The sequence below is a fragment of the Nomascus leucogenys genome, chromosome 12 (assembly GCF_006542625.1).
Source record: "Nomascus leucogenys isolate Asia chromosome 12, Asia_NLE_v1, whole genome shotgun sequence".
Taxonomy (NCBI): domain Eukaryota; kingdom Metazoa; phylum Chordata; class Mammalia; order Primates; family Hylobatidae; genus Nomascus; species Nomascus leucogenys.
Window position 1 is genome coordinate 66,253,015 of NC_044392.1, and position 27,775 is coordinate 66,280,789.

The 27,775-nt window shown below is 48.5% G+C and overlaps 2 protein-coding genes and 1 pseudogene across 7 annotated transcripts; all 3 read right to left on the reverse strand.

Annotated features, from left to right (window-relative positions):
• On the reverse strand, nt 1-23,226 carry GSTM4 (glutathione S-transferase mu 4). 6 transcript variants are annotated; one of them, XR_004032699.1, is made up of 9 exons: nt 22,877-23,226; nt 22,500-22,575; nt 22,008-22,072; nt 21,616-21,697; nt 21,415-21,515; nt 20,379-20,474; nt 20,177-20,287; nt 14,241-14,313; nt 12,208-12,336 (listed from the first exon to the last, which is right to left on the reverse strand). XR_004032699.1 is itself a non-coding variant. In XM_030824888.1 (8 exons), the coding sequence occupies exons 1-8, from the start codon at nt 22,910-22,912 to the stop codon at nt 333-335; spliced, it is 588 nt and encodes a 195-aa protein (XP_030680748.1). In that variant the 5' UTR covers nt 22,913-23,226; the 3' UTR covers nt 1-332. The 6 variants fall into 6 exon arrangements, 4 of the variants coding, with proteins under 4 accessions (XP_030680748.1, XP_030680747.1, XP_003267962.2 ...); XR_004032698.1 differs by lacking the exon at nt 12,208-12,336 and adding an exon at nt 13,165-13,183; XM_030824888.1 differs by lacking the exons at nt 12,208-12,336; nt 14,241-14,313 and adding an exon at nt 1-353.
• Nucleotides 4,010-11,358, reverse strand: GSTM2 (glutathione S-transferase mu 2). Its single transcript, XM_003267917.2, has 8 exons — nt 11,254-11,358; nt 10,909-10,984; nt 10,422-10,486; nt 10,031-10,112; nt 9,832-9,932; nt 7,921-8,016; nt 7,720-7,830; nt 4,010-4,549 (listed from the first exon to the last, which is right to left on the reverse strand). The coding sequence occupies exons 1-8, from the start codon at nt 11,287-11,289 to the stop codon at nt 4,460-4,462; spliced, it is 657 nt and encodes a 218-aa protein (XP_003267965.1). The 5' UTR covers nt 11,290-11,358; the 3' UTR covers nt 4,010-4,459.
• On the reverse strand, nt 23,200-27,775 carry LOC100601279 (annotated as a pseudogene).

Consider the following 27,775-nt stretch of genomic DNA (forward strand, 5'->3'; position numbering starts at 1 on the left):
CTAAAGGCCTCAGAACAAAGGTGGGGGTGGGAGGCGATGGTGTTAGGCCCTGATAAAGTCTGAAGGCCAGAGAACCAGGAGTGTGGAGGTGCCAGGATAGGCAGAGATGGATGTCCAAGTCAGAGATATCAAATTCACCCTTCCTCTGTCTTTTTCTCCTCTCTGGGCCCTGACAGTTTGGTTGATACCTACTTCATTTGCTGAGAGAAATCTTGGCTCAGTCTTCTCATTCAAAGGCGAATCTCTTCTGGAAACACCCTCACAAACATAATAATTTTACCAGCCATCTGAGCATCCCTTAGCCCAGTCAAGTTGATGCAGAAAACTAACCATCACATTATGCCACAGGAAACCAAGAACAAAATCACAATTAATTACATTATGCCTATGGGAGAAAAAGCCTTGACTGCCACAAGATCATTCTTTAAGCTTTCTCCAGGAGTTGACTAAGCCACCGGTAGAGAATGGGTGGAGAGTTTTATACAGGAGATTCACGAACAAGTAGATTCATAGACTGTGATTCATTGGCAGAAACATGCACAACCAATAAACAAAAAAGGTGAAGGTAGAAAACTTGAAGGTATTCTTTTTTGCTTTTTTTGAGATGGAATCTCACTCTGTCCCCCAAGCTGCAGTGCAGTGTGCAATGGCACCATCTTGGCTCACTGCAACCTCTGCCTCCCAGATTAAAGCAATTCTTGAGCCTCAGCCTCCTGAATAGCTTGGATTACAGGCAAGCTCCACCACACTTGGCTACTTTTTGCATTTTTAGTAGAGATGTGGTCTCACCATGTTAGCCAGGATGGTCTCAATCTCCTGACCTCGTGATCTGACCCCTCGGCCCCCCAAAGTGCTGGGATCACACTCATGAGCCACCGCACCCAGCCCATATACAGATTTTTAAGTAAAATGTTAGGCCAGGCATGGTGGCTCACACCTGTAATCCCAGCACTTTGAGGGGTAGAGGTGGGCGGATAACTTGAGGCCCGGAGTTCGAGACCAGCCTGGCCATCATGACAAAACCTCATCTCTACTAAAAATACAAAAATTAGCCAGGTGTATGCCTGTAGTCCCAGCTACTCAGGAGGCTGAGGCACGAGAATCGCTTGAACCCAGGAGGCGGAGGTTGCAGTCAGCTGAGACTGAGCCACTGTGCTCCAGCCTGGGCAACAGAGTGAGACTCTGTCTCAAAAAAAAAGAAGTAAAATGAAAAAGAGAAAAAACTGTAGAATCTAAGAGTATACACGCACACCAGTCTCACCTATGCGAAGAAGTAGGCATGAATAAAAATCTACAGAGAATTTGAAATGACACTATTAAGATGAACCTATAATTTGCTTAATAATTATTCAGTGAGCACCTACTATGCTCAGGGACTGTCCTAGGTGATATGCAAACACCTGTTACATCAGTGAACAAGAAGAGACAAAAAACACATGCCTTTATGATGTTGACATCTTATGAGGGAAACAAACACAAGCACACAAATAATGTGCATGCTTTTCACTGAAGTGCAATACACATACAGTGCACAGGCCTTAAGTGTGCTACTCTGTGGGCTTTTCCACTTGTATACTCTTCTGGAATCACCTCCCAGATAAAGAGAGAAAACTTACAGCACTCCACCAGGGCCCTTCAATAGGCAACCTTCCAGTTCTCACCAAGCTCACCAATCATCTGACCTCTGATACCATGGACTCATTTCCCTCTCCTGATTTTCGTGTAAGTGGAATGAGGTCGTGTGTCCTTTCTCCTGTCTGGATCCTTTCACTCCACACGTCTGTGAGGCCCATCCATGTTTTTGCACATAGCGTTAGCACGTTTATTTTCATTATAGCAGAGTAAGTATTCCATTATACAAATGATGGAATTATGTTAATAAACCACAGTTTATTTGTTTATGGAATTTGGATTGTTTTCAGTTGTTGACTATTTAAAATAAAGCTGTTTTTGGCATCATTATACCTGGTTCTTGGAATCCATTAGGACTCATTCCTGTAGGGTGGGATTTCTGGGTCCTGGGTAGATGTATGTTTAGCTCTAGTTGACAGTGCCAGTATTCCAAAGTGGCTTTCCCACCAGCAATGCATGACAGTTCCAGTTACTCCATAAATCACCAACAATTGTCATTCCTTTCAATGTCAGCCATTCTAGTGAGGATACAGTAGGATCTTAGGGGTTTTTAACTTTCTGCTGTCTAATGATGTTGAGCACCTTCTCACGAGCTTATTGGCCATTTGGATATTCACTTTTGGGAAATACTTGTTGAAATTCTGACTCATTTTTTATTGAATTGTATTTTTGGATATATAGTTTTTGGAGAAGAGACCTTTGTTGATTTGTGACAAGATCTCCCTGCTGAGCCTTGCGTGAATACCTGACCCACAGACTCAACAACTATTTCTGGTATCACAGCTTAGGAACTGCTAAGCTATGAGAATCTTACTCTGAAGCAGTTCACTCTCCAGTGAGATTTTAAATTACTTCAAGAAGAGGCAATGCAGATAAACATATGGGATTGCTCTCAGGGTGGAGGAAGCCTATGCTTAGAAAGTTCCTGCAAGGATGTGAGTCAGGAAGAGATCAACCTGTAGATCCCCAAGCAGCCTTTGGAATTACAGACCTCAAAATGACAAACAGAAAAAGCTTAAGTAAAAAAGCAAAAGATATAGCCAGGCGCAGTGGCTCACGCACGTAATTCCAGAACTTTGGGAAGCCAAGGTGGGTGGATCACGAGGTCAGGAGTTCGAGACCAGCCTGGCCAACATGGTGAAAACCCGTCTCTAAGACAAAAATACAACAATTCGCTGGGGACAGTGGTGCGCGCCTGTAGTCCCAGCTACTGGGGAGGCTGAGGAAGGAGAAGCGTTTGAACCCGGGAAGGGGAGGTTGCAATGAGATGAGATCACACCACTGCACTCCAGCCTGGGTGACAGAGTAAGACTCCCTCTCAATAACAATAATAATAATTTTAAAAAAGCAAAGGATGCAGTCAGATTGGCATCCACCTACTCACCAGAAATGCTCAATTCTAGAAAAAAGTGAGTAAATCTATTAGAGGTCTCAAGGTTTTCATCATAGAATTCTATCCCCAGCTGATATGGTTTGGCTGTGTCCCCACCCACATCTTACCTTGAAGTGTAATAATCCCCAGGTGTCAAGGGTGAGGGCCAGGTGGAGAAAACTGAATCGTGGGGGCAGTTTCCCCCATACTGTTCTCATGGTAGTGAATAATCTCACAAGATCTGATGGTTTTATAAGTGGGAGTTCCCCTGCACAGGCCCTCTTGCCTGCTGCTGTGTAAGACTTGACTTTGCTCCTCATTCATCTTCTGCCATGGTTATGAGGCCTACCAGTCCCTGTGGAACTGTGAGACCTTTAAACCTCTTTCCTTTATCAATTACCCAGTCTCGGGTATGTGTTTATTAGCAGCGTGAGAACAGATTAAATCATCAGCCAGAGTATTCAATAAGCATGTAAAGGCACTTTCAGTTATGCAAGGACTAAAGACATTTCTCTCACAGGTACCCAGGAAAGAGAGGAAGTAAACCCAGAGAGAACGTCCTGATGACAGCTGTGCAGCAAGCCTGGAGAGGGTACCTGGAAGCCATCTGAGAAAAACAACAGAGATTGGGTCCTGGAGACCTAACAGAAGTGATGCAGTCATATAGTGGAGACCTGGTTCTCTCTGATGGAGATTCCACCCCCTTGGGGTCCCTATTCAGTGAGACACAAGCTCTGTGCAATTATGGAAAGGACTCAATAAGGCTGGATGAATGAATGGGAGATCCAGGCCCAAAAAGAGACATCCTTTCAACAGTGCCTCATGGGGCTTCCTGCTCTGAGTCTCTCAGAAATGGGAGCAAGAATTGTTAAGTGCCTTACTATGCCCAGCAGAATCTTTTAGAATCCAGCCACTGCCAGGATCACCAGCTAGTCCCTTGGAAGAGGCAGTGACAGACAGTCTGGGTAGATGGCCAGGAGCAAATAAGACAAGACACACAGCAAATGTGGTTGAGGCTTTACTTCCATCAGGCAGGCCTAAGGCAGGGGCCACACTGCAAGAGCAGGGCCTGTAAACCAGTCAATGCTGCTCTTTCATGCAGCACAGGGACAGCTCGGGGGCTGAGCTCCACAGGCGAGGGGCCAGGCAGGCCCTTCAAAGCAGACACAACCACTAACAGGAAGGAAGGTCAGGCTGGGAAGTGCAGGGAAAGGTAATGTTGGGAGGGGGATGTTCATGAAGGAAAGTGGGTAGCTGAGGCTTCAAAGGGCCTGCATGGGACAGGGGTTTAGGGGAAGTGAAGAGGGACAATGAAGTCTTGGGGGTAAAGATGGGAATAAACAGGAGAAAAGAAAGAGGAGGCAGGTGCTGGGATGCAGAGTCCAGCTGCGCTCCACAGCCTGGGCAGCAGGCTGAGTATGGGCTCCTCACTCCCACCTCCTGGCCTTCAAGGCCCTACTTGTTGCCCCAGACAGCCATCTTTGTGAATACAGGTCTTGGGAGGAAGCGGCTGGACTTCATGTAGGCAGAGATCTTCTCCAAGCCCTGGGAGGGGGGGAAAAATAAGGCCAGAACTCAAGGTCAGCTGTTAATGAGGATAACCCCACTGCAGACACAGCAGGTCTGGGCCCTGGCCACAGCCTTTCTACGTGGGCTCAAGTGCTGAGGCATCACACAGCCTCTTAGGGTCCCTAGATCTGTGGAGTTAACTCTTCCAACTTCCTTTAAGTAATGTTGTACCACAGTAACAGCTAACACTTATGAAGATTCTACACTGTGCTGGGTGCTCTCTACCCAAGAGAAATTACAACATAAGCTTAGAAAATCCACTTGACTACTCTGCAAGGCTGAATCTATTATCACCATTTCTCGTATGGGAAACAGAAGTTCAGCAACTTCCTCACATCCAAATAGCTAGTAAGGGGGATAGAACTGCAATGTAGCCTGGTTCTGTCTCTCTCCAGTTCTGGCCTCTTTCTGCCAAATTCTTTTCTTCTGCCCCACCACCCCTCACACCAGGCCCTGTCACTCCTTGACTGCACAGTCTCCTTTTCCACAGGGAGGCTCTTGGCTTGTCTGGGTATAGACACACAGAAGGCACCTTCAGCAGAACAAAGGGGCTCTGAACACAGTCACCCAATGTCTCAGTAAAACCTGGATGAAAGTGGAATGTGGAGTGGCAGTGCACAAGAAAATCAAAGGTGAGACTAGGCTCTAATCATTCCCCTTAAAGCAGAAAGTCCAAGGTTCTCCATCTAGCATCTTAGCAAAATCTCACTGTGCCCTAACCCATGGCATCTTCAGCCCTGCTGCTGCAGATCAGGCTACATGACACTCAGATGTGCTGTGCACAATCTTACCAGGATTGAATGACCAGATAAGGTATTCAAAAAGATCCGTCTGGGCGCGGTGGCTCACACCTGTAATCCCAGCACTTTGGAAGGCCGAGGCAGGTGGATCACCTGAGGTCAAGAGTTGGGTGAAACCCCATCTCTACTAAAAATACAAAAATTAGCCAGTCATGGTGGCGGGCACCTGTAATCCCAGCTACTCAGTAGGCTGAGGCAGAGAATTGCTTGAACCCAGGAAGCAGAGGTTGCAGTGAGCCAAGATCGCACCACTGCACTCCAGCCTGGGTGACAGGCTTGACCCTGGCACATAACAGGCCATAGCTCTCAGCCCTCCTCTACCCCTCCCTTCCCACCACCTCTTAACTAACTCTAAGGCCACTCAGCCTGGACCAGAACCATAGAACTAGAGCCGATGGGAACTAGCTGAGCAAACAGATCTCTTGATGGGGAGTGGAAAAGGGAAACAGATTCAAGGCTCAGAAGCCTGTTGGACTAATGCCTCAAATCCCCAAATCTGTAGTAATGTAGGATTTGCTGCTCTCAAACAAGTTCAGCACACACTTCACAAGCTGCTCTGCCTGCGGGTCTCTCACTGCACTCATTTCCAGGATGGGGTTGTCATCTATGCATCTCCCACTGTGCCTCACACCCTGCCTCATGCAGAGGAGAAGGTCAGTGAATAGGAGTCAAATCAGCGTACTACTCATCTCACAGGGGGAACACCTGGAACATTGGAGGGAAAAAAGAGAGGAAGAGGCCAGGCTCAGTGGCTCACACCTGTAATCCCAGTACTTAGGGAGGCTGAGGTGGGTGGATCACCTCAGGAGTTTGAAATCAGGAGTTTGAGACCAGCCTGGCCAACATAGCAAAACCCCATCTCTACTAAAAATACAAAAATTAGCCGGACGTGGTGGTGCACACCTGTAATCCTAGCTACTCAAGAGGCTGAGGCAGGAGAATCACTTGAACCCAGGAGACAGAGGTTGCAGTGAGCCGAGATTGCTCCACTGCACTCCAGCCTGGGCGACACAGCAAGACTCCTCAAAAAAAAAAAAAAAAAAAAAAAAAAGAGGAAGAGAGGTAGAGAAGGAAAGTGCTCCAGCACAGGGCATTTCAGCATAAGCTCCTTCAATAGGGGCACCCACATATGTACCCTAATCCAGCTCCAGCCACAGCCCTGGCTCTCAGGATTCCCCATATGGGGGTTCAATTGTGCAAAGCTTCTGGGGGTAGCTATGAATACTGCCTGTGGGTTCAGTATTGAACATCAATGCTACTGTGTGTCAGTCCTACTATTGCCAGCTGCATCCATGGTCCTGAGGTGTTCTGCCTCTTCCAAAGTGTCCTGGGCTATGAAACCCAGGCTGGACAAGGCCTGAGCCTTTTCTTTTGTCACAAAAGGGAGAGCCCTGACTGCCGACCATAGATCCAGAGGCTCGCAGGGAGCCCAGCACAGCCTCCACTGGCTCTGGGACCCTGAGCAAAGGACTGACCCTCTCATTCTCAGTTTCTTTGTCTCTAAAACGGGGGAGATAATTCTACCACCCTGTAGGAATGTTGTAAATTTCAAATTCAACACAATAGGTATAATGTGCTTGGCACAGTTCGTGGCATGAAGCCAGCACTCAATAAATGCAAGTTATTTTTTTTTTTTTTTTTTTTTTTTTTGAGATGGAGTTTCACTCTTGTTGCCCAGGCTGGGATGCAACGGCACGATCTTGGCTCACCGCAACCTCCGCCTCCCAGGTTCAAGCGATTCTCCTGCGTCAGCCTCCGTAGTAGCTGGGATTATAGGCATGTGCCACCACACCCGGCTAATTTTGTATTTTTGGTAGAGACAGGGGTCTCTCCATGTTGGTCAGGCTGGTCTGGAACTCCCGACCTCAGGTGATCCACCCGCCTCGGCCTCCCAAAGTGCTGGGATTACAGGTGTGAGCCACCGCGCCTGGCCACTTTTTTTTTTTTTTTTCCTTGAGATGGAGTCACACTCTGTCATCTAGGCTGGAGTGCAGTGGCACGATCTTGGCTCACTGCAACTCCCACCTTCCGGGTTCAAGTGATTCTCCTGCCTCAGCCTCCCGAGTACCTGGGATTACAGGTGCTCACCACCACGCCCAGCTAATTTTTGTATTTTTTTTTTTTTAGTAAAGATGGGGTTTTGCCATGTTGGGGAGGCTGGTCTCAAACTCCTGACCACAGGTGATCTGCCTGCCTCAGCCTCCAAAGTGCTGAGATTATAGGTGTGAGCCACCGCACACAACCATAAATGTGAGTTATTCTTTGTGTAGCTCCAGGACTGGGAAAGCATCACAAAGGAGGGAAAGGAATAAGGGACATAAAGAGAAAGGAGGACAGAGGCATCACCTCAAATCGGGAGATGAAGTCCTTCAGGTTTGGGAAGGCGTCCAGGCAGCTGGGCTCAAATACTTGGTTTCTCTCAAGGACATCATAAGCGATGAAATCCACAAACGTGATCTGGATAAGGCCAAGGATATGGGGGCTGAAACCTCCATAATATAGGAAGTACGACAAATCTGTGGTGTCCCCATCACACGCCCCCATTACCTTGTCCCCAAGAAACCATGGCTGCTTCCCCAGAAACTGTGAGTAGAGCTTCAGCATTTCAGGGAGTCCCTCCAGGTATTCTGGTTTCAGTTTCTCCTGAGGCAGAAAACAGCTGTCAACACCCTCAGACACAAGCTCCCTGCACAGATGCGGCCTCCCAGTTTTGTGCATGGCCCCAGCTGGCTGCGGGCAAGCAGTCATCTTCCCCACAGCTGGAACTGGGTCAGTGCCTAGGCTTCAGCTGGATACATCAGCATTTATTAGACTCCAGCTGGGTAGCTGGAGTCTTTCTGAGGTGATGGGATGGCAGAGCGGAATGTGACACTCTCCCTAAATCTGTCCCACTGACCTCCAAACAACCTCTGGGTCAGCCCCAGGAGCACCTGAGCACCTGGTAGGCTCTGGACCCAGATATGAGCAGAATCAAGGATGCACAGAACTAAAGGAGCTCAGAGAAAGAAGTAGAAAGTTCCTCCTAGTGGGGCAGCAGAAGAATACAATGAACATTGAGTGGTTTCTGGAAAGATGAGGAGATATTCAGAGGATGCGTGGAAGAAAGGAGGGGGAAAAAGAGCCTCTGGCTGCCCCTAAGCTGCCTGTTAGGAAAATCCGCTGATCTCAGTGTATGTCAAGAGAGCACTCGGAAGACACCAAAATTGCAGGTGCCATTACTCCTTTGTTTTGCACTTGTTTTCCTCATAGTTTGTGTATTCCAAAGCAGGCAGATGATAGAAACCACTGGGAGAGATGGCCCAAAGCACAGGTCATGGGTCAGAGATGGAGAGGATTCTGGAAGTAACCATTACTGTCTAGAGAGTGAATTCACACCCTGGGGAGTCAGGATTCTATAAGTAGATTGGTGGGGAATTGATTTAGAGGTTTTATTTGACACGACTTTGGGGTTTGAGGGTCACTCTGGTGGCAGTATAGGAAATAGCTTGAAGGATGAGTAGCACTGAAGAGTTCAAATGGAAAACAGGACCCGTGTAGATGGCAGGACCACAGTCTTGGCTCCTGATCAAAATGAGAGGTGAAGCCAGCTGGGCTTGGAGAGGTGGGGACTTGGAGAACTTTTCTGCCTAGCTAAAGGATTGTAAATGCACATCAGCGCTCTGTGTCTAGCTAATGGTTTGTAAATGTACCAATCAGTGCGCTGTGTCTAGCTAATCAGGTAGGGGACTTAGAGAACTTTTCTGTCTAGCTAAAGGATTGTAAATGCACCAATCAGCACTCTGTGTCTAGCTAAAGGTTTGTAAATGCACCAATCAGCACTCTGTAAAAACAGACCAATCAGCGCTCTGTAAAACGGACCAATCAGCACTCTGTAAAATGGACCAATCAGCTCTCTGTAAAGTGGACCAATCAGCATGATGTGGGTGGGGCCAAATAAGGGAATAAAAGGAGGCCACCCGCCAAGCCAGCAGCAGCAACCTGATGATGGTTTGGAAGTGTATTTTCTTTCACTCTTCACAATACATCTTGATGTTGCTCACTCTCTGGGTTTGAACTAACTTTATGTGCTGTAACATTCACTGTGAGGGTCTGCAGCTTTACTCCTGAAGCCAGCCAGACCATGAACCCACCAGGAGGAATAAGCAACTCCAGAGGTGCCACCTTTAAGAGCTGTAACCCTCACTGCGAAGGTCTGCAGCTTCACTCCTAAAGTGAGCAAGACCACAAACCCACCGGAAGGAAGAAACTCCGGACACATCTGAACAGCTGAAGGAACGAACTCCGGACACACCATCTTTAAGAACTGTAACACTTACGGCATAGGCCCACGGCTTTATTCTTAGAGTCAGTGAGAGCAAGAACTCACCAGAAGGAATCAATTTTGGACACAAACTCTGCAGGGAAAGGAGAGACGGAGAGTGGGGTAGGGGAGACTGGGAGTGGGGTGGGGGGACTTACAAAATCTGGGTTATAGCAGAGTCTGGCCAGCTGCATACGGTTGTCCATCAGCTGGTTCTCCAAAATGTCTTCCCGCATCTTCTCCTTTTCTGTCTCCCCGCCTACCACCCGCAAAACAGACTCACTGTCAGCATCACAGCCCAGCCAAGCCCAGGAGTAGGCCATGCTCCCTCCACACCCTGCAGCCAAACGCACTCACACAGGTTGTGCTTGCGGGCAATGTAGCGCAGGATGGCGTTGCTCTGGGTGATCTTGTGAGTCCCATCAATCAAGTAGGGCAGCTGGATGGATGGGAAACCAGGGAAGCTCAGTTGGGCCACCAGGCTCTCCAGTATCCCCTTCCCATAAGCAAGGGCAGAGAGGAGACCGGGCACTCACGGTGCCTGCTCATGGCAGGCCTGAAATAAGAATACTGTCACATGAACGAATGAGGTCGGACACAGAACTTCATGGAAAGGCTGTGTACACAGCCACAGTGAGAGAAATTGGGCAGAAGACTCCTGATCCGAACACCTCTAAGCTGGGGAGAGGAGATGCAGTCAGAGATACGTTACACTTCCCTGCAAAACCGCCCCTTCCCCTGCACCTACATTGGGAAAGTCCAGGCCCAGCTTGAATTTTTCATTCAGCCACTGGCTTCTGTCATAGTCAGGAGCTGCGGTGGGGAAGAAGTGGTGAAAACAAACCTCCCCAAAGCCCAGCCCTCCTTCCCGGGGACCCTCCCAAAGAGCCAGTGGCAAGATCCCTGAGACAGGTGGATCTAGAATCTGACCACTCAGTCCCACATTCCAGGGTTAAGAAAGAAAGAATCCCGGTGAGGGCTCTGGACCCCACAACGGCTAAGGCTTCCAGGGTTTAGGCAAGCCCCGAGGGACACCCAACCCAATTAGACGCGGGGCCCAGCATCCCGCCCCAGCATTCTGCCTTGCAAGGAGCTCCCTCACCGGGGCTCGGGGAAGGGACAGCCTGCAGCTCCAGCAAGGGAGGCCTGCAGAGTCAGCCACAGGTGGCCACCATCGGTTGCCTGGTGCCAACCTAGTGTAAGTGGGCAGAGCCCAGACACGAGAGTGCCATTACCATCCCCCATCGTGTACTTCTTTTCCTCGTAGCTTGAGTCTGTGTATTCCAGGAGCAGGCGGATGGAGTGGGCCAGCTGGGAGAGATGGCCCACAGCTCGGGTCAGGGATGGAGGGTCCCTGACTTGGTGACGACTCTGCACAAGGGCAGCCCCGTCTCCTCCTCTTCCTGCCTCACCCCCCAACCCCCGCCTCCCCGCCACACGTACACACAGCGGCAAGCACAGACCCTGCTGTCAGGGACAGCCCTGAAGAGGACCCGTCCCTAGAGCCCGTTCCGCAGCTGCTCCACACCTCCCCGTCTCCACGCACCCCCCCTCCCACCGCCCATAGGACCCTCGCTCACCCCGCGGATGTTCCAGTACCCCAATGTTATGGGCATGGTGCTGGTTGCTGTGGATTCTGCAGACAGGCCTCAGCGGGGCAGGGCTCAGCCTTTGTGAGAGGCCCAGAGAGGGTAGAGGGGGAGCCTTGCTACGTCCCCGCCCCACGGCCCGCCCTGCCCCCGAAACGGGCCAATCTGGAGGCCCGGAGCGCGCTCAAGGGGCTAGAAGGAGTAGGATCGCCTCCCACCTCCCAGCCCCGTGGGTTTCACGAGAGAGATCAGGACGCCCAGGAGCCCAGGGCGGGGGAGAACTGGTTGAGTCCAGGGCTTCAAGACTGAACTGAGCTATGATCGCGCCGCTGCACTCTAGGTTAGGCAAGAAAGAAAAGCTCTCTCTAAAAGAGAGAGAGATTCTGAATAAAGTAATAATAGCCTGATAAAGAAAAATAACACAAAAGAACATTTGGTGCTCAGGGATTCACTGGATAAGTTTTCAAAACTTTTCAGTGTATGATATAGATTGTTATAAACTACGGACATACATGGCATGACAGACCTAACATGGGAAAGACAGCACAGGCAAGGATGATTATAACTCACTGTCACTTATCAGCCTAAATCCAAACGTCAGGAATGCCGCCTCAGAGAAAAGAAAATGATGTTTTTGTCATAAGTGGTGCTGTGCTCTTAGGGAGCTTGCTGGGTGGGGACAGAGACAGAAAGGTGGGGAGCAGGGGCTGGGGGACTCGGGGAGGGAGGAGAAGGCCCATGTGGAAACGTTAGAATCTGGGGTAATCAGAGGTGTTTGTATTCACTCTTTTTGCAAATTTCTCAAACTCTGATACTAAATCAAAATAAAAAGTTAAAAAAAAAAAACTACCAGGACAGACATACACAAATAATATTAACTGATATAAATGTTCCATCAAAGAGGACTTAACTACATGAGTTATATTATGATTTCTATTATTATTATTATTTTAATATTAGTATCCATCCAGCACACCACTGGTCTTCAAGTGGAGGTAACTCTGCCCCTCAGGGGACATGTAGGTCTGTCTGGAGACTTTGTTAATTGTCACCACTGGGAAGCGCCCATGGCATCTAGTGGGTAGAGTTTGCTGAACACCCTGCAATGCTCAGGACAGTGCCCCACAACAAATAATTCTGCCCTCCAAAATGACAGTACTGCTGAGGTGAAGAAACCCCAGTCTAAAACCCGGCCAACGTGGTGAAATCCCGACTCTACTAAAAATGCAAAAAAATTAGCCAGGCCTGGTGACCGGTGCCTGTAATCCCAGCTACTCAGGAGGCTGAGGCAGGAGAATTGCTTGAACTGGGGAGGCGGAGGTTGTAGTGAGCTGAGGTTGCACCACTGCACTCCAGCCTGAGCGACAGAGTAAGACTCCGTCTCAAAAAAAAGAAAAAGAAACCCAGGAATGGGTCAAAAGTTGCAGTGGGAGAAACAAGGTCCTCAAAATTCTGGTGGCAGGAGGGAGACCAGAGGACCCACTTCCCTGGACATCAGCTGGCAGAAGGGAGGACCTAGAGACAATCTCAGCTGGCGCAGTCCCTGCAGGCATCAAGCCTGATCTTCCAGGGTACAGGGTAGGGAGTGGTGGGACTCTCTCTGCCAGTCAGACAGCAGGCCTCCCCTGCAGCTCTGAGCACATTATTCCAGAGCCAGGCAGCCTGAGCCCAGCACCATGGGGTAATTCTTCTAGAGCTGCTGGGGCAAAGCTAGGCAGGATGAACTGAACTTATTTTTGAAAAGTATCCACCCAGCCTGGGAAGCATGGTGAAACATTGTCTACCAAATACACGAAAATTAGCTGGCCATGGTGGCCCTTTACCTGTGGTCCCAGCTACTTGAGAGGCTGAGGTGGGAGGATCATTGGAGCCTGAGAAGCTGAGGCTGCAATGAGCCATGATCACACCACTGCACTCCAGCCTGGGTGACAGAGTGAGACCCTATTTCAAAAAACAGTAAGAAGTCAAATTTTAAAAGAAGGTATCTACCTGACTGACTATCATGTGTAGAAAGGTCCCAAAAGTCACTGCCAATTTGCAATGACTTGACTGGACTCTCCCTGCATTTAACACCCCCATAGGGGTGGCCAAAAGTCAAATATATAATAAGCACCTGATGACTGCCACAGACATGGATATGAGTGATGCCAGTCACCAGAGGCAGCCCCCTTCCCACTGTTCACCCACCCTTCCAAGCCTGCCAGAGACCCTCACCCAAAATGAATTGGCAAAATGTGCAAGCAGATGTTTTGATCTTTGGAGACTTTAAAATAATGATCATCAACAGGGAGATTTACTAGGAGAAAAGAGCGTATCTTCCCTCAAAATCTCCTTGGAGTTTGCTGCGAGGCATCTCAGACAAGGCTTTCCATATAGAAAAGCACCCAGGTAATAGATATGCTGCAGCGTTTTCTCTTGTGCTTGATTTTTTAAAACTTACTCATTGATAATGAGTTTGTATGTGTGTGTGTGTTTTTGTTTGTTGTTGTTGTCATTGTTTTTTGCTATGTGTACTAGTCAGGGTTCTTCAAAATTTGAAGTGATGCCACTAAGATAAGCCTGTAGGAAATTTGTGTGTTTATTTATAAATTTATCTATCTGTTATGGGAATTGGCTCACACAATTTTGGAGTGGAGAAGTCCCATGATCTGTTGACTGCAGGATAGAGAAGCAGGAAAGACAGTGGTATCATTCAGAGTCTAAAGGCCTCAGAACAAAGGTGGGGGTAGGAGGTGATGGTGTTAGTCCCTGATCAAGTCTGAAGGCCAGAGAACCAGGAGTGTGGATGTCCCAGGATAGGCAGAGATGGATGTCCCAGTCAGAAACATCAAATTCACCCTTCCTCTGTCTTTTTCTTCTCTCTGGGCCCTGACAGTTTGGTGGATGCCTCCTTCATTGCTGAAGCAAATCTTGGCTCAGTCTTCTGATTCAAAGGCAAATCTCTTCTGGAAACACCCTCACAAACACAATAATTTTACCTGCCATGTAAGCATCCTTTAGCCCAGTCAAGTTGATGCAGAAAATTAACCATCACATTATGCCACAGGAAACCTAGAACAGAATCGCAATAAATTACATTGTGCCTATTAGAAAGAAGGTCTTGACTGCTACAAGATCATTCTTTAACCTTTCTCCAGGAATTGACTAAACCACAGGTAGAGAATGGGTAAACAGAGAGTTTTATACAGGAGATTCAAGGACAGGTAGATTCACAGACTGTGATTCATTGGCAGAAACATGCACACACTATAAACAAAAAAGGTGAAGGTAGAAAACTTGAAGGTATTCTTATGAACCTATAAAAATATCATAAGATGAAACTGCAATCCCTCAAGTACCTAAGGTAGTGCAGAAAGATCCATGTCCTTGCAGGTGGCACCATGAATTAAGTTATTCTCTCTGGGCCGGGCGTGATGGCTCACGCCTGTAGTCCTAGCACTTTGGGAGGCTGAGGCAGGCAAATCACCTGAGGTCAGGTGTTCGAGACCAGCCTGGCCAATATGGTGAAACCCCATCTCTACTAATTAGCCAGGGGTGGTGGCGTGTGCCCGTAATCCCAGCTACTCAGGAGGCAGAGGCAGGAGAATTGCTGGAACCCAGTAGGCGGAGGTTGCAGTGAGCTGAGATTGCACCACTGTACTCCAGCCTGGGTGACAGAGTAAGACTCCATATCAAAAAAAAAAAAAAGCTATTCTCTCTGTAGAGCAATCAATTTATCTATGATAATACCATAACACCATTCTCACCTTTTGCCTTGTAGTAATTGCCTTTGGGGACCAACTCAAATAAAGTACCCAAAAATCAGAGAAGGAATTAGTTTAAACATGATCACTCTGTTCTAAAAATAAATAAATTAGAAAAATCCACATGCTCAATACAGTAAGAATGACTAGGCAAACTATAATTTATCCACAGGAAGTAATGATAGCCATTAAATGTTAGAAATAGGCATGCATATAGACTGCCAACATGTACAGATTCTTAGGTAAATGAGAAAAAACTGCAGAACCTAAGAGTGTATGTGCCCATCAATCTCACCTATCCAAAGAAGTAGGCATGAATAAAAATCTAAAGGGAATTTGAAATGACACCATTAAGAGAGAGCCTATAATTTGCCTAATAACTATTCGGTGAGCACCTACTATGCTCAGGGACTGTCCTAGGTGATATGCAAACACCTGTTACATCAGTGAACAAGAAGAGACAAAAACACATGTCCTGAGGATGTTGACATCTTATGAGGGAAAGCAAACCAACACAAGCACACAAATAATGTAAGACATATGCGCATGTCATTGAAGTGTAATACACATACAGTGCACAGGCCTTAATGCATGCTTTTCTTTTTTTCCTTTTTTTTTTTTTGAGACGGAGTCTCACTCTGTCGCCCAGGCCGGAGTGTGCAGTGGCGCGATCTCGGCTTACTGCAACCTCCACCTCCCGGGTTCAAGCAATTCTCCTGCCTCAGCCTCCTGAGCAGCTGGGATTACAGGCACCGCCACCATGTCCGGGTAATCTTTGTATTTTTAGTAGAGACAGGATTTCACCATGTTGGTCAGGCTGGTCTCGAACCCCTGACCTCGTGATCCACCCGCCTTGGCCTCCCAAAGTGCTGGGATTACAGGCATGAGCCACCGCGCCCAGCCAAGCATGCTTTTCATTGAAGTGTAATATACATACAGTGCACAGGCCATTTAAGTGTGCTACTCTGTGGGCTTTTCCACTTGTATACTCTTCTGGAATCACCTCCCAGATAAAGAGAGAAAACTTGCAGCACTCCACCAGGCCCCTTCAATAGGCAACCTTCCAGTTCTCACCAAGCTCACCAATCATCTGACCTCTGATACCATGGACTCATTTCCCTCTCCTGATTTTCGTGTAAATGGAATGAGGTCATGTGTCCTTTCTCCTGTCTGGATCCTTTTACTCAACACGTCTGTCAGGCCCATCCATGTTTTTGCACATAGCGTTAGCACGTTTATTTTCATTATGGCAGAGTGAGTATTCCATTATATGAATGATGGAATTATGTTGATAAACCACAGTTTATTTGTTCATTCTTCTATTCATGGAATTTGGATTGTTATTGGCTATTTAAAATAAAGCTGTTTTTGGCATCATTATACCTGGCTCTTGGAATCCATTAGGACTCATTCCTGTAGGGTGGGATTTCTGGGTCCTGGGTAGATGTATGTTTAGCTCTAGTTGACAGTGCCAGTATTCCAAAGTTGCTTTCCCACCAGCAATGCATGACAGTTCCAGTTACTCCATAAATCACCAACAATTGTCAGTCCTTTCAATGTCAGCCATTCTAGTGAGGATACAGTAGGATCTTAGGGGTTTTTAACTTTCTGCTGTCTAATGATGTTGAGCACCTTCTCACGAGCTTATTGGCCATTTGGATATTCATTTTTGGGAAATGCCTGTTCAAGTTTTGACTCATTTTTTAATGGGTTGTATTTTTGGATATATAGTTTTTGGAGAGGAGACCTTTGTGGATCTGTAATAAGTTCTCCCTGCCAAGCATTACCTGAATTCCTGGCCCAAAAAATCAACAACTATTTGTGGTAACACAGCTTGGGAACTGCTGAGTGGGAGAACCTTCCGGTGAAGCAGCTCACGGTAGAGCTTGGGTCCTAGAGATCTAAGAGCTGTGATGGAGTCAGTCAGTGTGGAAGACAGAAGGATCCTGGTTCTCTGTGATGGGAATTCCACCACCTCTGGGCATCTAAGACGTACTCACTGAGACCTAGCTCTGCCTAACCATGGAAAGCACTGAATAATATTGAATAAATATAAATAAATGAAGATCTAGGCCCAGAAAGAGGCATCCTTTCTATAAAGCACTTTATGTGGCTTCCTGCTCTAAGGCGGTCAGAAAAGGGATCAAGAAATTGGAAACAGGGCCAGGCATGGTGGCTCATACCCGCAATCCCAGCAATTTGGGATGCCAAGGTAAGAGGATCGCTTGAGCTCGGGAGTTCCAGATCAGCCTGGGCAACATAAAGAGACACGATCTCTACAAAAAATTTTTTAATGTGGCCAGGTGTGGTGTCACACCTATAGTCTCAGCTATTTGGGAGGCTGAAGTGGGAGGATTCTTGAGCCCAGGACTGGATGCTGCAGTGAGCTATGATGCCGCCACTGCCCTTTACCTTGTTTCAAAAAAAAAAAAAAAAAAAAAAAACAGTTGGAAACACCTTACTAAGCCCATCATAATCTCTGTGAACCCAGCTACTGCCAGGGTCACCAGCCAGTCCCTCGGAAGAGGCAGTGACAGACACAGTCTGGGCAGCCAGGAGCAAATAAGACAAGACTATAGCAAATGTGGCTGAGGCTTTATTTTGATCAGGTAGGCCTAAGGCAGGGGCCATGCTGCAGGAGCAGGGCCTGTAAACCAGTCAATGCTGCTCTTTCATGCAACACGGGGACAGCTCGGGGCTGAGCTCTACAGGCAAGGGGCCAGGCAGGCCCTTCAAAGCAGACACAACCACTAACAGGAAGGAAGGTCAGGCTGGCTTTAGTGCAGGGAAGGGTAATGTTGGGAGGGGAATGTTCATGAAGGTAAGTGGGTAGCTGAGGCTTCAAAGGGCCTGCATGGGACAGGGATTTAGGGGAAGTGAAGAGGGACAATGAAGTCTTGGGGGTAAAGATGGGAATAAACAGGAGAAAGGAACGAGGAGGCAGGTGCTGGGATGCAGAGTCCAGCTGAGCTGCACAGTCTGGGCAGCAGGCTGAGTATGGGCTCCTCATTCCCACCTCCTGGCCTTCAAGGCATTACTTGTTGCCCCAGACAGCCACCCTTGTGTACAGAGGTTTTGGGAGGAAGCGGCTGGACTTCATGTAGGCAGAGATCTTCTCCAAGCCCTGAGGGGGGGAAAATAAGGCCAGAACTCAAGGTCAGCTGCCCATGAGGGCTGGGACAACCCCACTGCAGACACAGCAGGTCAGGGCCCTGGCCACAGCCTTTCCACGTGGGCTCAAGTGCTGAGGCATCACACAGCCTCTTAGGGTCCCCAGATCTGCGAAGTTAACTCTTCCAATTTCCTTGAACTAATGTCATACCATAATAACAGCTACCACTTATGAAGATTCTACACCGTGCTGGGTGCTCTATATCCAAGAGAAATTACAACACAGGCTTAGAAAATCCACTCGACTACTCTGCGAGGTCGAATCTATTATCATCATTTCTCATGTGGGAAATAGAAGTTCAGTAACTTCCTCACACTCAAATAGCTAGTAAGGGGGACAGAGCTGCAACATAGCCTGGTTCTGTCTCTCTCCAGTTCTGGCATCTTTCTGTCAAATTCCCATCCTCCCCCAAATCCCTCAGGAGGTCCTGTGGCTCTCTGACTACACAACATTCTCCTGTTTCACAGGGAGGCTCCTGGCTTGCCTAGGTTTGCACACACAGAGGGGACCTCTGAAAATGTCTGTGCAGCCTGGAAGAGAGCCTACATCTCACCCAAGGACCCAGCAAAACCTGGATGAAAGTGGACAAGGTGTGTTGGATCAGCAAAAGAAACGCCAGACCAGGCTCTAATCATTCCTTTTAAAGCAGAAAGTCTAAACCTCCCCACCTGGTACCTGAGCTAAATACCACTGTGCCCCAACCCACCTCATCTCCAACCCCACTGCCTCAGACCAGGCTGTATGACACTCAGGTGTGCTCTGCACGATCTTCCCAGGATCAAATGGCCGTGTAATTTCCAAGGATTCAGAGAGATCCCGGGCTGCCTATTCCCAAAGGGCCAAGCCCAGGTGGACCATATGCTGCAGCCCTCAGCTCTCCTCCCTTCCCACTACCTCTTACATAACCTCAAGGCCACTCAGCCGAGACCAGAGCCAGAGCTGATGGGAACTAGCTGAGTAACCAGATCTCTTGATGGGTAGTGGGAAAGGAAAACAAATTCTAGGCTGAAAAACTTTTTGGACTAATGCCTCAAATTCTCACATCTGTACTAAAGTAGGATTTGCTGCTCTCAAACAAATTGAGCATGGGTGAGGGATGGCTCCCTGTGAGTGAGGGGCAGGCCCTGGGCCTGGTACCCAGGTGCTGCCACACACACCTCACAGGCTGCTCTGCCTGCAGGCCTCATACTGCACTCATTTCCAGGATGGGGCTGTCATCTACGCATCTCCCACTGTGCCTCACACCCTGCCTCATGCAGGGGAGAAGGTTGGTGAATAGGAGTTAAAATGAGTGTGCTACTCATCTCACAGGGGGAACACTTGGAACACTGGAGGGAAAAAAGAGAGGAAGAAAGATAAAGAAGGAGCACAGAGCATTTCAACACACACTCCTTCAACAGGGGCACCCACATATGAACCCTAATCCAGCTCTGGCCACAGCTCTGGCTCTCAGGATTCCCCACGTGGGGGTCTGATCGTGCAAAGCTTCTGGGAGTAGCTATGAACACTGCCTGTGGGTTTCATACTAGACATCAATGCCACCGTGTGTCAGTCCTACTATTGCCAGCTGCATCCATGCTCCTAAAGTTCTCTGCCTCTTCCAAAGTGCCCTGGGCTGTGAAATCCAGGCTGGATGAGGCCTGAGGCTTTTTTCTTTTGTCACAAAAGGGAGAGCCCTGACTGTCACCCATAGATCCAGAGGCTCACAGGGAGTCCAGAACAGCCTCCACTGGCTCTGGGACCCTGAGCAAAGGCCTGACCCTCTCATTCTAAGTTTTCTTATCTCTAAATGGGCAAGATAATTCTGTTACCCTGTAGGAATGTTGTAAAGTTCAAATTCCACGTGATAGGTGTAATGTGCTGGGCAAGGTTCCTGGCATGAAGCCAGTACTCAATAAATCCAAGTTATTCTTTATGCAGATCCAGGACTGTGAAAGCATCTTAAAGGAAGTAACGGAACAAGGGGCATCAAAGAGAAAGGAGGATGGGGGGGCATCACCTCAAAGCGGGAGATGAAGTCCTTCAGATTTGGAAAGGCGTCCAAGCACTTGGGCTCAAATATACGGTGGAGGTCAAGGACATCATAGGCAAGGAAATCTACAAAGGTGATCTGCAGAAGGCCAAGAATGTGTGGGCTGGAATCTCCATAACATAGGATGTATGGCAAATCTCTAGTGTCCTCATCACATGCCCCCCATTACCTTGTCTCCAACAAACCATGGCCTCTTCCCCAGGAACTGTGAGAAGTGCTGCACCATTGTAGGAAGTCCCTCCAAGTATTCTGGCTTCAGTTTCTCCTGAGGCAGAAAACAGCTGTCACCACCCTCAGACACAAGCTCCCTGCACAGATGTGGCCTCCCCAGGGCTGTGTATGGCCCCAGCTGGCCACAAGCAAGCAGCCACCTTCCCACAGCTGGAACTGGCTTCAGGTGGACATATCAGCATTTATTACACTCCAAATGGGTAGCTGGAGGCTTTTGTGGTGATGGGAAGGCAGAGAGGAATGCAACACTATCCCTGAATCTGTCCCCACTGACCTCCCAACCACCCACCTCTGGGTCAGCCCAGGAGCACCTGAGTACCTGGCAGGCTCTGGACCCAGACAGGAGCAGAATCAAGGATACAAAGAACTAAAGGAGCTCAGAGAAAGAAGTTGAAAGTTCCTCCTAGAGCAGTGGCAGAATAATACAATGGACACTGAGTAGTTTCTGGAGAGATGAGATTTTGAGAGGCTACATGGAAGGAGACAGGGGAACAAAGGCCCTCTGGCTGCCCCGAGCTGCCTGTTAGGAAAATGCATTCATCCCTGTGTGTGTCAAGGAGAAGCACTAGGAAAAGAATAGCACGGAATTCCACAGAGAAGGGTGCTATTACATCCCACTACATACTTCTTTACCCCATAGTGTGAGTCTGCGTATTCCCTGAACAGGCAGATGGCATGAACCAGCTGGGTTAGATGGCCCGTGGCAGAGGTCAGGGGTCAGAGGTGAAAGGAATTCTGAATGCATGACTTTACTGTCTAGGAACTGAATTTCTAGCTTGGGGTGTATGGACTTCTATGATTGGTGGGGACTGATTTCAAGTTTTTATAAGTTTAATGATATGACAGTCACTCTGCTACAGTACAGGGAACCCTCAGAGGATCAATAGCAGTGAGGAGTTCAAATTGTGAATAGGACCAGAGTAGATGGGAATATAAGAAGCCTGGCTTCTGGCCCAAACCAGGGAGGGACTCACAAAGTCAGGGCTGTAGCAGACTCTGGCCAGCTGATTGGAGACGTCCATAGCCTGGTTCTCCAAAATGTCCACACGAATCTTCTCCTCTTCTGTCTCCCCACCTGCCACCCACAAAACACAGACTCAATCTCAGCATCACACCCCAATCCAGCCAAGGAGGGGGCCACCTTCCCCCCACACACTGCAGCCAACCACACTCACACAGATTGTGCTTGCGGGCAATGTAGCGCAGGATGGCGTTGCTCTGGGTGATCTTGTGAGCCCCATCAATCAAGTAGGGCAGCTGGATGGATGGGAAACCCGGGAAGCTCAGTTGGGCCACCAGGCTCCCCAGCATCCCCTTCCCATATGCGAGGGCAGTGGGGAGACTGGGCACTCATTGTGCCCGCTCATGGCAGGCCTGAGATAGAAATACTGTCACACTAATAAATGAGCTGGGACACAGAACATCATGGAAGGGCTGTGTAGACAGCCAGGAGTGACAGGAATTGGGCAGAAGACTCCTGATCCGAACACCTCTAAGCTGGGGAGAGGCGACGCAGTCAGAGACACGTTGCACTTTCCCCCAAAACCGCCCCTTCCCCTGCACCTACATTGGGAAAGTCCAGGCCCAGCTTGAATTTTTCATTCAGCCACTGGCTTCTGTCATAGTCAGGAGCTGCGGTGGGGAAGATGAAGTGAAAACAAACCTCCCCAGAGCCCAGCCCTCCTTCTCTGGGACCCTCCAAAGGAGCCAGTGGCAAGACCCCTGAGACAGGTGGATCTAGAATCTAACCAGTCAGTCCTACACCCCAGGGTTCAGAGAGAAAGAATCCCAGTGAGGGCTCTGGACCCCACACGGCTAAGGCTTCCAGGGTTTAGGGAAGCTCTGAGGGACACCCAACCCAATTAGACAGAGGGCCCAGCATCCCGCCCCAGCATTCTGCCTTGCAAGGCCAGAGGGCTCCCTCACCGGGGCTCAGGGAAGGGACAGCCTGCAAATCCAGCAGGGGAGGCCTGCAGAGGCAGCCACAGGTGGCCACCATGGGTTGCTTGGTGCCAACTCAGCGTGAGTGGGCAGGGCCCGGACACGAGGGTGCCATTACCGTCCCCCATCGTGTACTTCTTTTCCTCGTAGCTTGAGTCTGTGTATTCCAGGAGCAGGCGGATGGCATGGGCCAGCTGGGAGAGGTGGCCCGCAGGTCGTGTCAGAGATAGAGGGTCCCTGACTTGGTGACTTTATCTGCACCAGGCGAGCCCCCAGTCTACACTGCACTGCACCCTCCCATCCCCCACCCCTCCCCCACCCCGGCAGACACACACACACACACACACACACACACACACACACACACACAGGCATGCAGAGGCCCTCCTGTGAGAGACAGCCCTAAAGAGGAACCGTCCCTAGAGCCGGTCCCCAGCCGCTCGGCACTTCCCCGCCCACGCGCCCGGTCCCACCGTGCAGCGGACCCTCACTCACCCCGCGGATGTCCCAGTACCCCAGTGTCATGGACATGATGCTGGTTGGTGTGGATTCTGCAAACAGGCCTCAGCTGGGCTGAACTGCGACCTCCTCTGGGGTTCCCGGCACGCAGGGGCGGGACCTAGCGCCAGACCCGCCCCCTCGGCCCCGCTGCGCCCGCCGATCTTCAAGGTCGTCAATTCCAACCGGCGGATCTTCAAGGTCGTCACTTCCAACCAACAGGCGCGGGAGGCACGGAACAGGTTGCTGGATCCTCACTGGCTGGAAGGAGTCAGATCCACCGCCACCTCCGAGTGTTCAGGGAGCAAAGTCAGGAAGCACTAGGCGGGGCTCGACCTCGCCAGCTTCCGTAGCCCCGCCCCGGAGCGCTCCGCCCCGCCCCGCTCTGCTCCGCTTCTGACCTCTGCTGGGTCCCCAGGGACTTGGCTGTGCCCATGAGAGTCAAGCCAGATCCTAAGAGAAAAGTTCTTCCCCCGCTCCTTCTTCTCCGGACTTCGCCCAGCCTTCTGCCTCTCGGCTGCCGAGTTCCCACAGGCTGTGGGAGACTGAGGCTGCCAGTGTCAGACCAAAGAGAGGTCTCAGAGAGTTTAATTCGAGCTGCCAGGGTCAGAACAAAGAGAGGTCTCAGAGAGTTTAATTCAACACTTCTTGGCTGCTAAGTCTTAGAAGTCTGATGGTGTGCTCTCTCTGCTGAGTTGGGGAGCGTGAATGGAGGCAATGTCACCGAAGCTGGTGGAGTTCAGTCTCTGTTGCAGATGCTCCCGACCCTTTTGCACTGGGCCAGTTCCCCAGCTCTGAGACTGGGTCCAGGCTCAGGAAGTGGCCTGTGTGTCAAGGTGGATTCCCACGTAGGTTTGCCTACAGGAAGGCGATAGCACCATGCACACACAAGTGCTTGGACTTCTGAATAGTTATACTTCTCATTATACATTAAGACATTAAGAATTTGTCATTCTGAGCCTTTCTTTTTTTTTTTTTGGAATGGAGACTCGTTCTGTTGCCCAGGCTGGAGTGCAGTAGTGCGATCTCAGTTCATTGCAACCTCCGCCTCCCGGGCTCAAGCGATTCTCCTGCCTCAGCCTCCCGAGCAGCTGGAATTACAGGCGAGCGCCACGATGCCTTGCTAACTTTTTTGTATTTTCTGTAGAGATGGGGTTTCACCGTGTTGACCAGACTGGTCTTGAACTCCTTGTCTCCAGTGATCCATCCGCCTCCGCCTCCCAAAGTGCTGGGATTACAGGCATGAGCCACGGTGCCTGGCCTGTCATTCTTAGTTTATCCATCTTGAGCTGGGAAAGATAAAATGTCTAGGTCCAATTGTGAAAATGACTTTTTAAGAAAGCTAACACTCATGAGAATAATAATTATGAAAGAAACAGAACTGATATTGTTACATTAGTATTCACCCATTTGGTCATTCCTTTATTGAAACAAGGGTTGTTGAGATCCTACCATATTCCAGGCACTGGGAATAAAACAATCCTTCAAAGACACTGTACTTTGGCCACCTACGACTAGAAGTCAGGTGGGAACTACAGGGGAGAGATTTTGAAAATACGGGACACTTCTTAGTGTATTTGCACACTGAGAGGCAGTGGAGTGGGAGAGGGGTTGAGTGCAGGAGAGAGAAGCAGTGCCTGCTGTTGCAAGGACTCTGAGGAGCCAGGAAGATGGGGCCCAGGCCCCAGGTGGCTTCTTCAGAAGCAGGAGTACAGCTCTGCGGAAGGCGGGAAGGACTGGACCAGCAGGATCTTCAAAGTAGGGGCCACAGTGGCCACGAGGATCATACCAGCGTGGGAAGTGGGTCTGTGGACAGGGATCGGGAGCAGCAGGGATGAGGGAGGCGGAAGTGGTGCCGTGGGGAGGAATGTGCACGCTGTTGTCAGGTCATTTTCTGCATGTCTGTGAGTTCTAACCGGTTCATTGTGTGTTCACATTCTGCATTTCCTTACTTACCTTCTGCCTCAGCCTCTCCATAATTGAAAGAGGGGTTTTAAAGCCTCCCATTGTTAATGTAGAACTGTCTATTTTTCCCTTCAATTCTGTCAAATTTTGCTGCATGTATCTTGTTTTATTCCTACTATGGGAATTGCATCTTGCATGAGAGAAATCAGTTATCCTTCCTGGATGGTCTACAGGATTATCTGTGCTTTCCTCATTTTAGAAGCTTCTGGGTATCTTTTTTTTTTTTTTTTTTTTTTTTTTTTTTTTTTGAGATGGAGTTTCGCTCTTATTGCCCAGGCGCTGGAGTGCAATGGTGCGATCTCGGCTCACCACAACCTCCACCTCCCGGGTTCAAGCAATTCTCCTGCCTCAGCCTCCCGAGTAGCTGAGATTACAGGCATGCACCACCATGCCCGGCTAATTTTGTATTTTTAGTAGAGACAGGGTTTCTCCATGTTGGTCAGGCTGGTCTCGAACTCCGACCTCAGGTGATCTGCCCCCCTCGGCCTCCCAAAGTGCTGGGATTACAGGCGTGAGCCAACGCGCCTGGGCACTTCTGGATATCTTTTTTAAGAAAACATGATTTCCTGGTGGGATGGTAGTTTTAAATATCTGGTAATCTCTAACAATTCATTGGAATCACAGGGTAAGTTACTATGCAGTGGACAGAATGAGCCCGATGTCATGTAAGAAACAGGATTTTAGTGGGGCACTGATTATACTGGTATTAAGTATCATTTATTACAATAGGAATGAGTTACTTTTGTGTTCCTCAAGATGGACAGATTCCTTGAGTGGAATTAAATAGTTTCTGCAAAGCAGGCTCAGATGTCTCTGAAGAAAGCAAACAACCATCATAGCCAGAATAGACCCAATATTAGTCCTGATTGATTGGCCTTGTAATGGCCTTAGCAGAAGCAATTTGTTGGCATGAAGTCCAAGCACAATTGTTGCAAGACTGAAGGTTGGGATGAATGATGTGAGTGAAACATAATTACCATAAAGAGCCAGTTAAAGGGAGATTGCCTTGTGAAGTTTTTAAAAGGACAGCTGGAAATTTTTGTCAGCAGGGTTGTTAGATTCAAAGTGGCAGCAATGGTCTGGGAAAAAAATGTATAAGAAAATTTTGTTTTCTATTAAGTGGTAGATAGAGAACATAAGAGGTCAGAAGTAACAGGACGAGGGCCAGGTACAGTGGCTTGTGCCCGTCATACCAGGTACTCAGGAAACTGAGGTGGGAGGATCACTAGAGCCCAGGAGTCTGAGGCTACAGTGAGCTATGATTGTGCCACTGCACTGTAGCCTGAGCAACAGAGTGAGACCCTGGCTTTAAAAAAAAAAAAATAAGTAATAGGATGAAAATAAGGAAGCTAACATTAATATTTTAGATGTCTTCAAAGTAGAATAATAGCCAGGAAAGGGTGTTGAGTCAGAATGTTAATCCTTATCCAAAGTGCTGGGCAGAAGCTATCCACCTCTGAAGTCAGCATCTTCTGGAGCATACCTAAGAATCTCAGTTTAAGATTTCCAGTAGAATCGGTGTCCAAGAGTCAGGAGGAAATATTGTATGTCTTTTGAGCTAGGAAATAATTAACCTAAGGATCCATACTTTGGAGTATTACTGCTGGGTCAGTTGTTAAGTCTCTGATAAGGTCCATTTCCTCGAGGATCAAAGGCAGTTAATCTCAGGTGTTTTCCAGAACACTAAATCTCTTGTTGTGAATCATAGGTGAGTGGTTTGGAAATGCAGATCATATCTGTTGATGATAAAGCTGAAGGTATTCTATGACGCCCTTGCAATTCTTAATCATGTTTCATCATAATTGTAATAGGCCCAAATCAAAGATTGGTGGTGAAATTTTCAAATACATGGACAGGCCATTTTTCTTTTTCTTTTTTTTAGAGACAGGGTGTTACTATGTTGCCCAGGCTGGAGTGCAGTAGCTATTCACAGGTGCAATCATAGTGCAGTACAGCCTCAAACTCTTGGCGTCAAGCAATCTCCCACCTCAGCCTCCTGAATAGCTAAGACTATAGACACGAGCCACCACACCCAGCTTGGCCTCGTATTAATTCATAAGGAGGTAACCTGTGGGTTCCAGAAGGGGCTGATCTTATACACACTGAAGCTAGAGGTAAGATTTTATTTTATTTTTATTTTTTCAACTTGAGAGCAGGTACTGTTTATTAACTGAACAGCTTAGAAGAATAATCATGGAAGACACCTTTGTTCATTCTTCTAATAAGCCTATTGATCTGGTCCTCCCTGTTGCCAGCATCTCCACCTTCTATAAAATGGGTGGCCTTTTTCTTCATTCCACCTCGTGGAGAAGATAATTTGAAGGGCCACAGGAAGTTATTTGTTTCTTTGCAGAGTTTTCCAACAGTATAGATCCCATGAATGAGATCCTCCATGCAGATGATGCCATATTTACCAAGAGATCGAGCAATCAAAGCATTGTCTGTCAAAGCAATTCTCTTCTTATTAATTTTGCCATAACCACGCTTGTAGACTAGTTCATTTACTGACTTCAGATTTGGGTACCCCCATGCAATATATGGCTCTACAATCCTCAGCATGTTAACTGAAGCCTTGTTAAACTTCACAAAGGTTCGGTTGAAGATTTGACAAAGGGGAAGAAGCTGCAACACCTTTTGGACCTTTGGGTTCACACCACTGATATCTCTGATCCTGATGACAAATGCCAATTTGGGTTCTGCACATACATAGAAGTTACCAGTTTTTCTTGCCCCCCTCGCTATTCGAATTTCAGTTCTATACATCTGCCTATTTGCTTTTTCACAGATAAGCTTCCTCCTTGCCTTTTGAAGCATCTTTTAGGCAAACTTATTTCTCAGGCCCTTGATCTTCAGCTCTGCGAAATTCCTTTTCTTTTTCTGAAGGGTTTCTGCCACAGCAGGAACCTTCTTCTTCTCTTCAACACCTTCCAT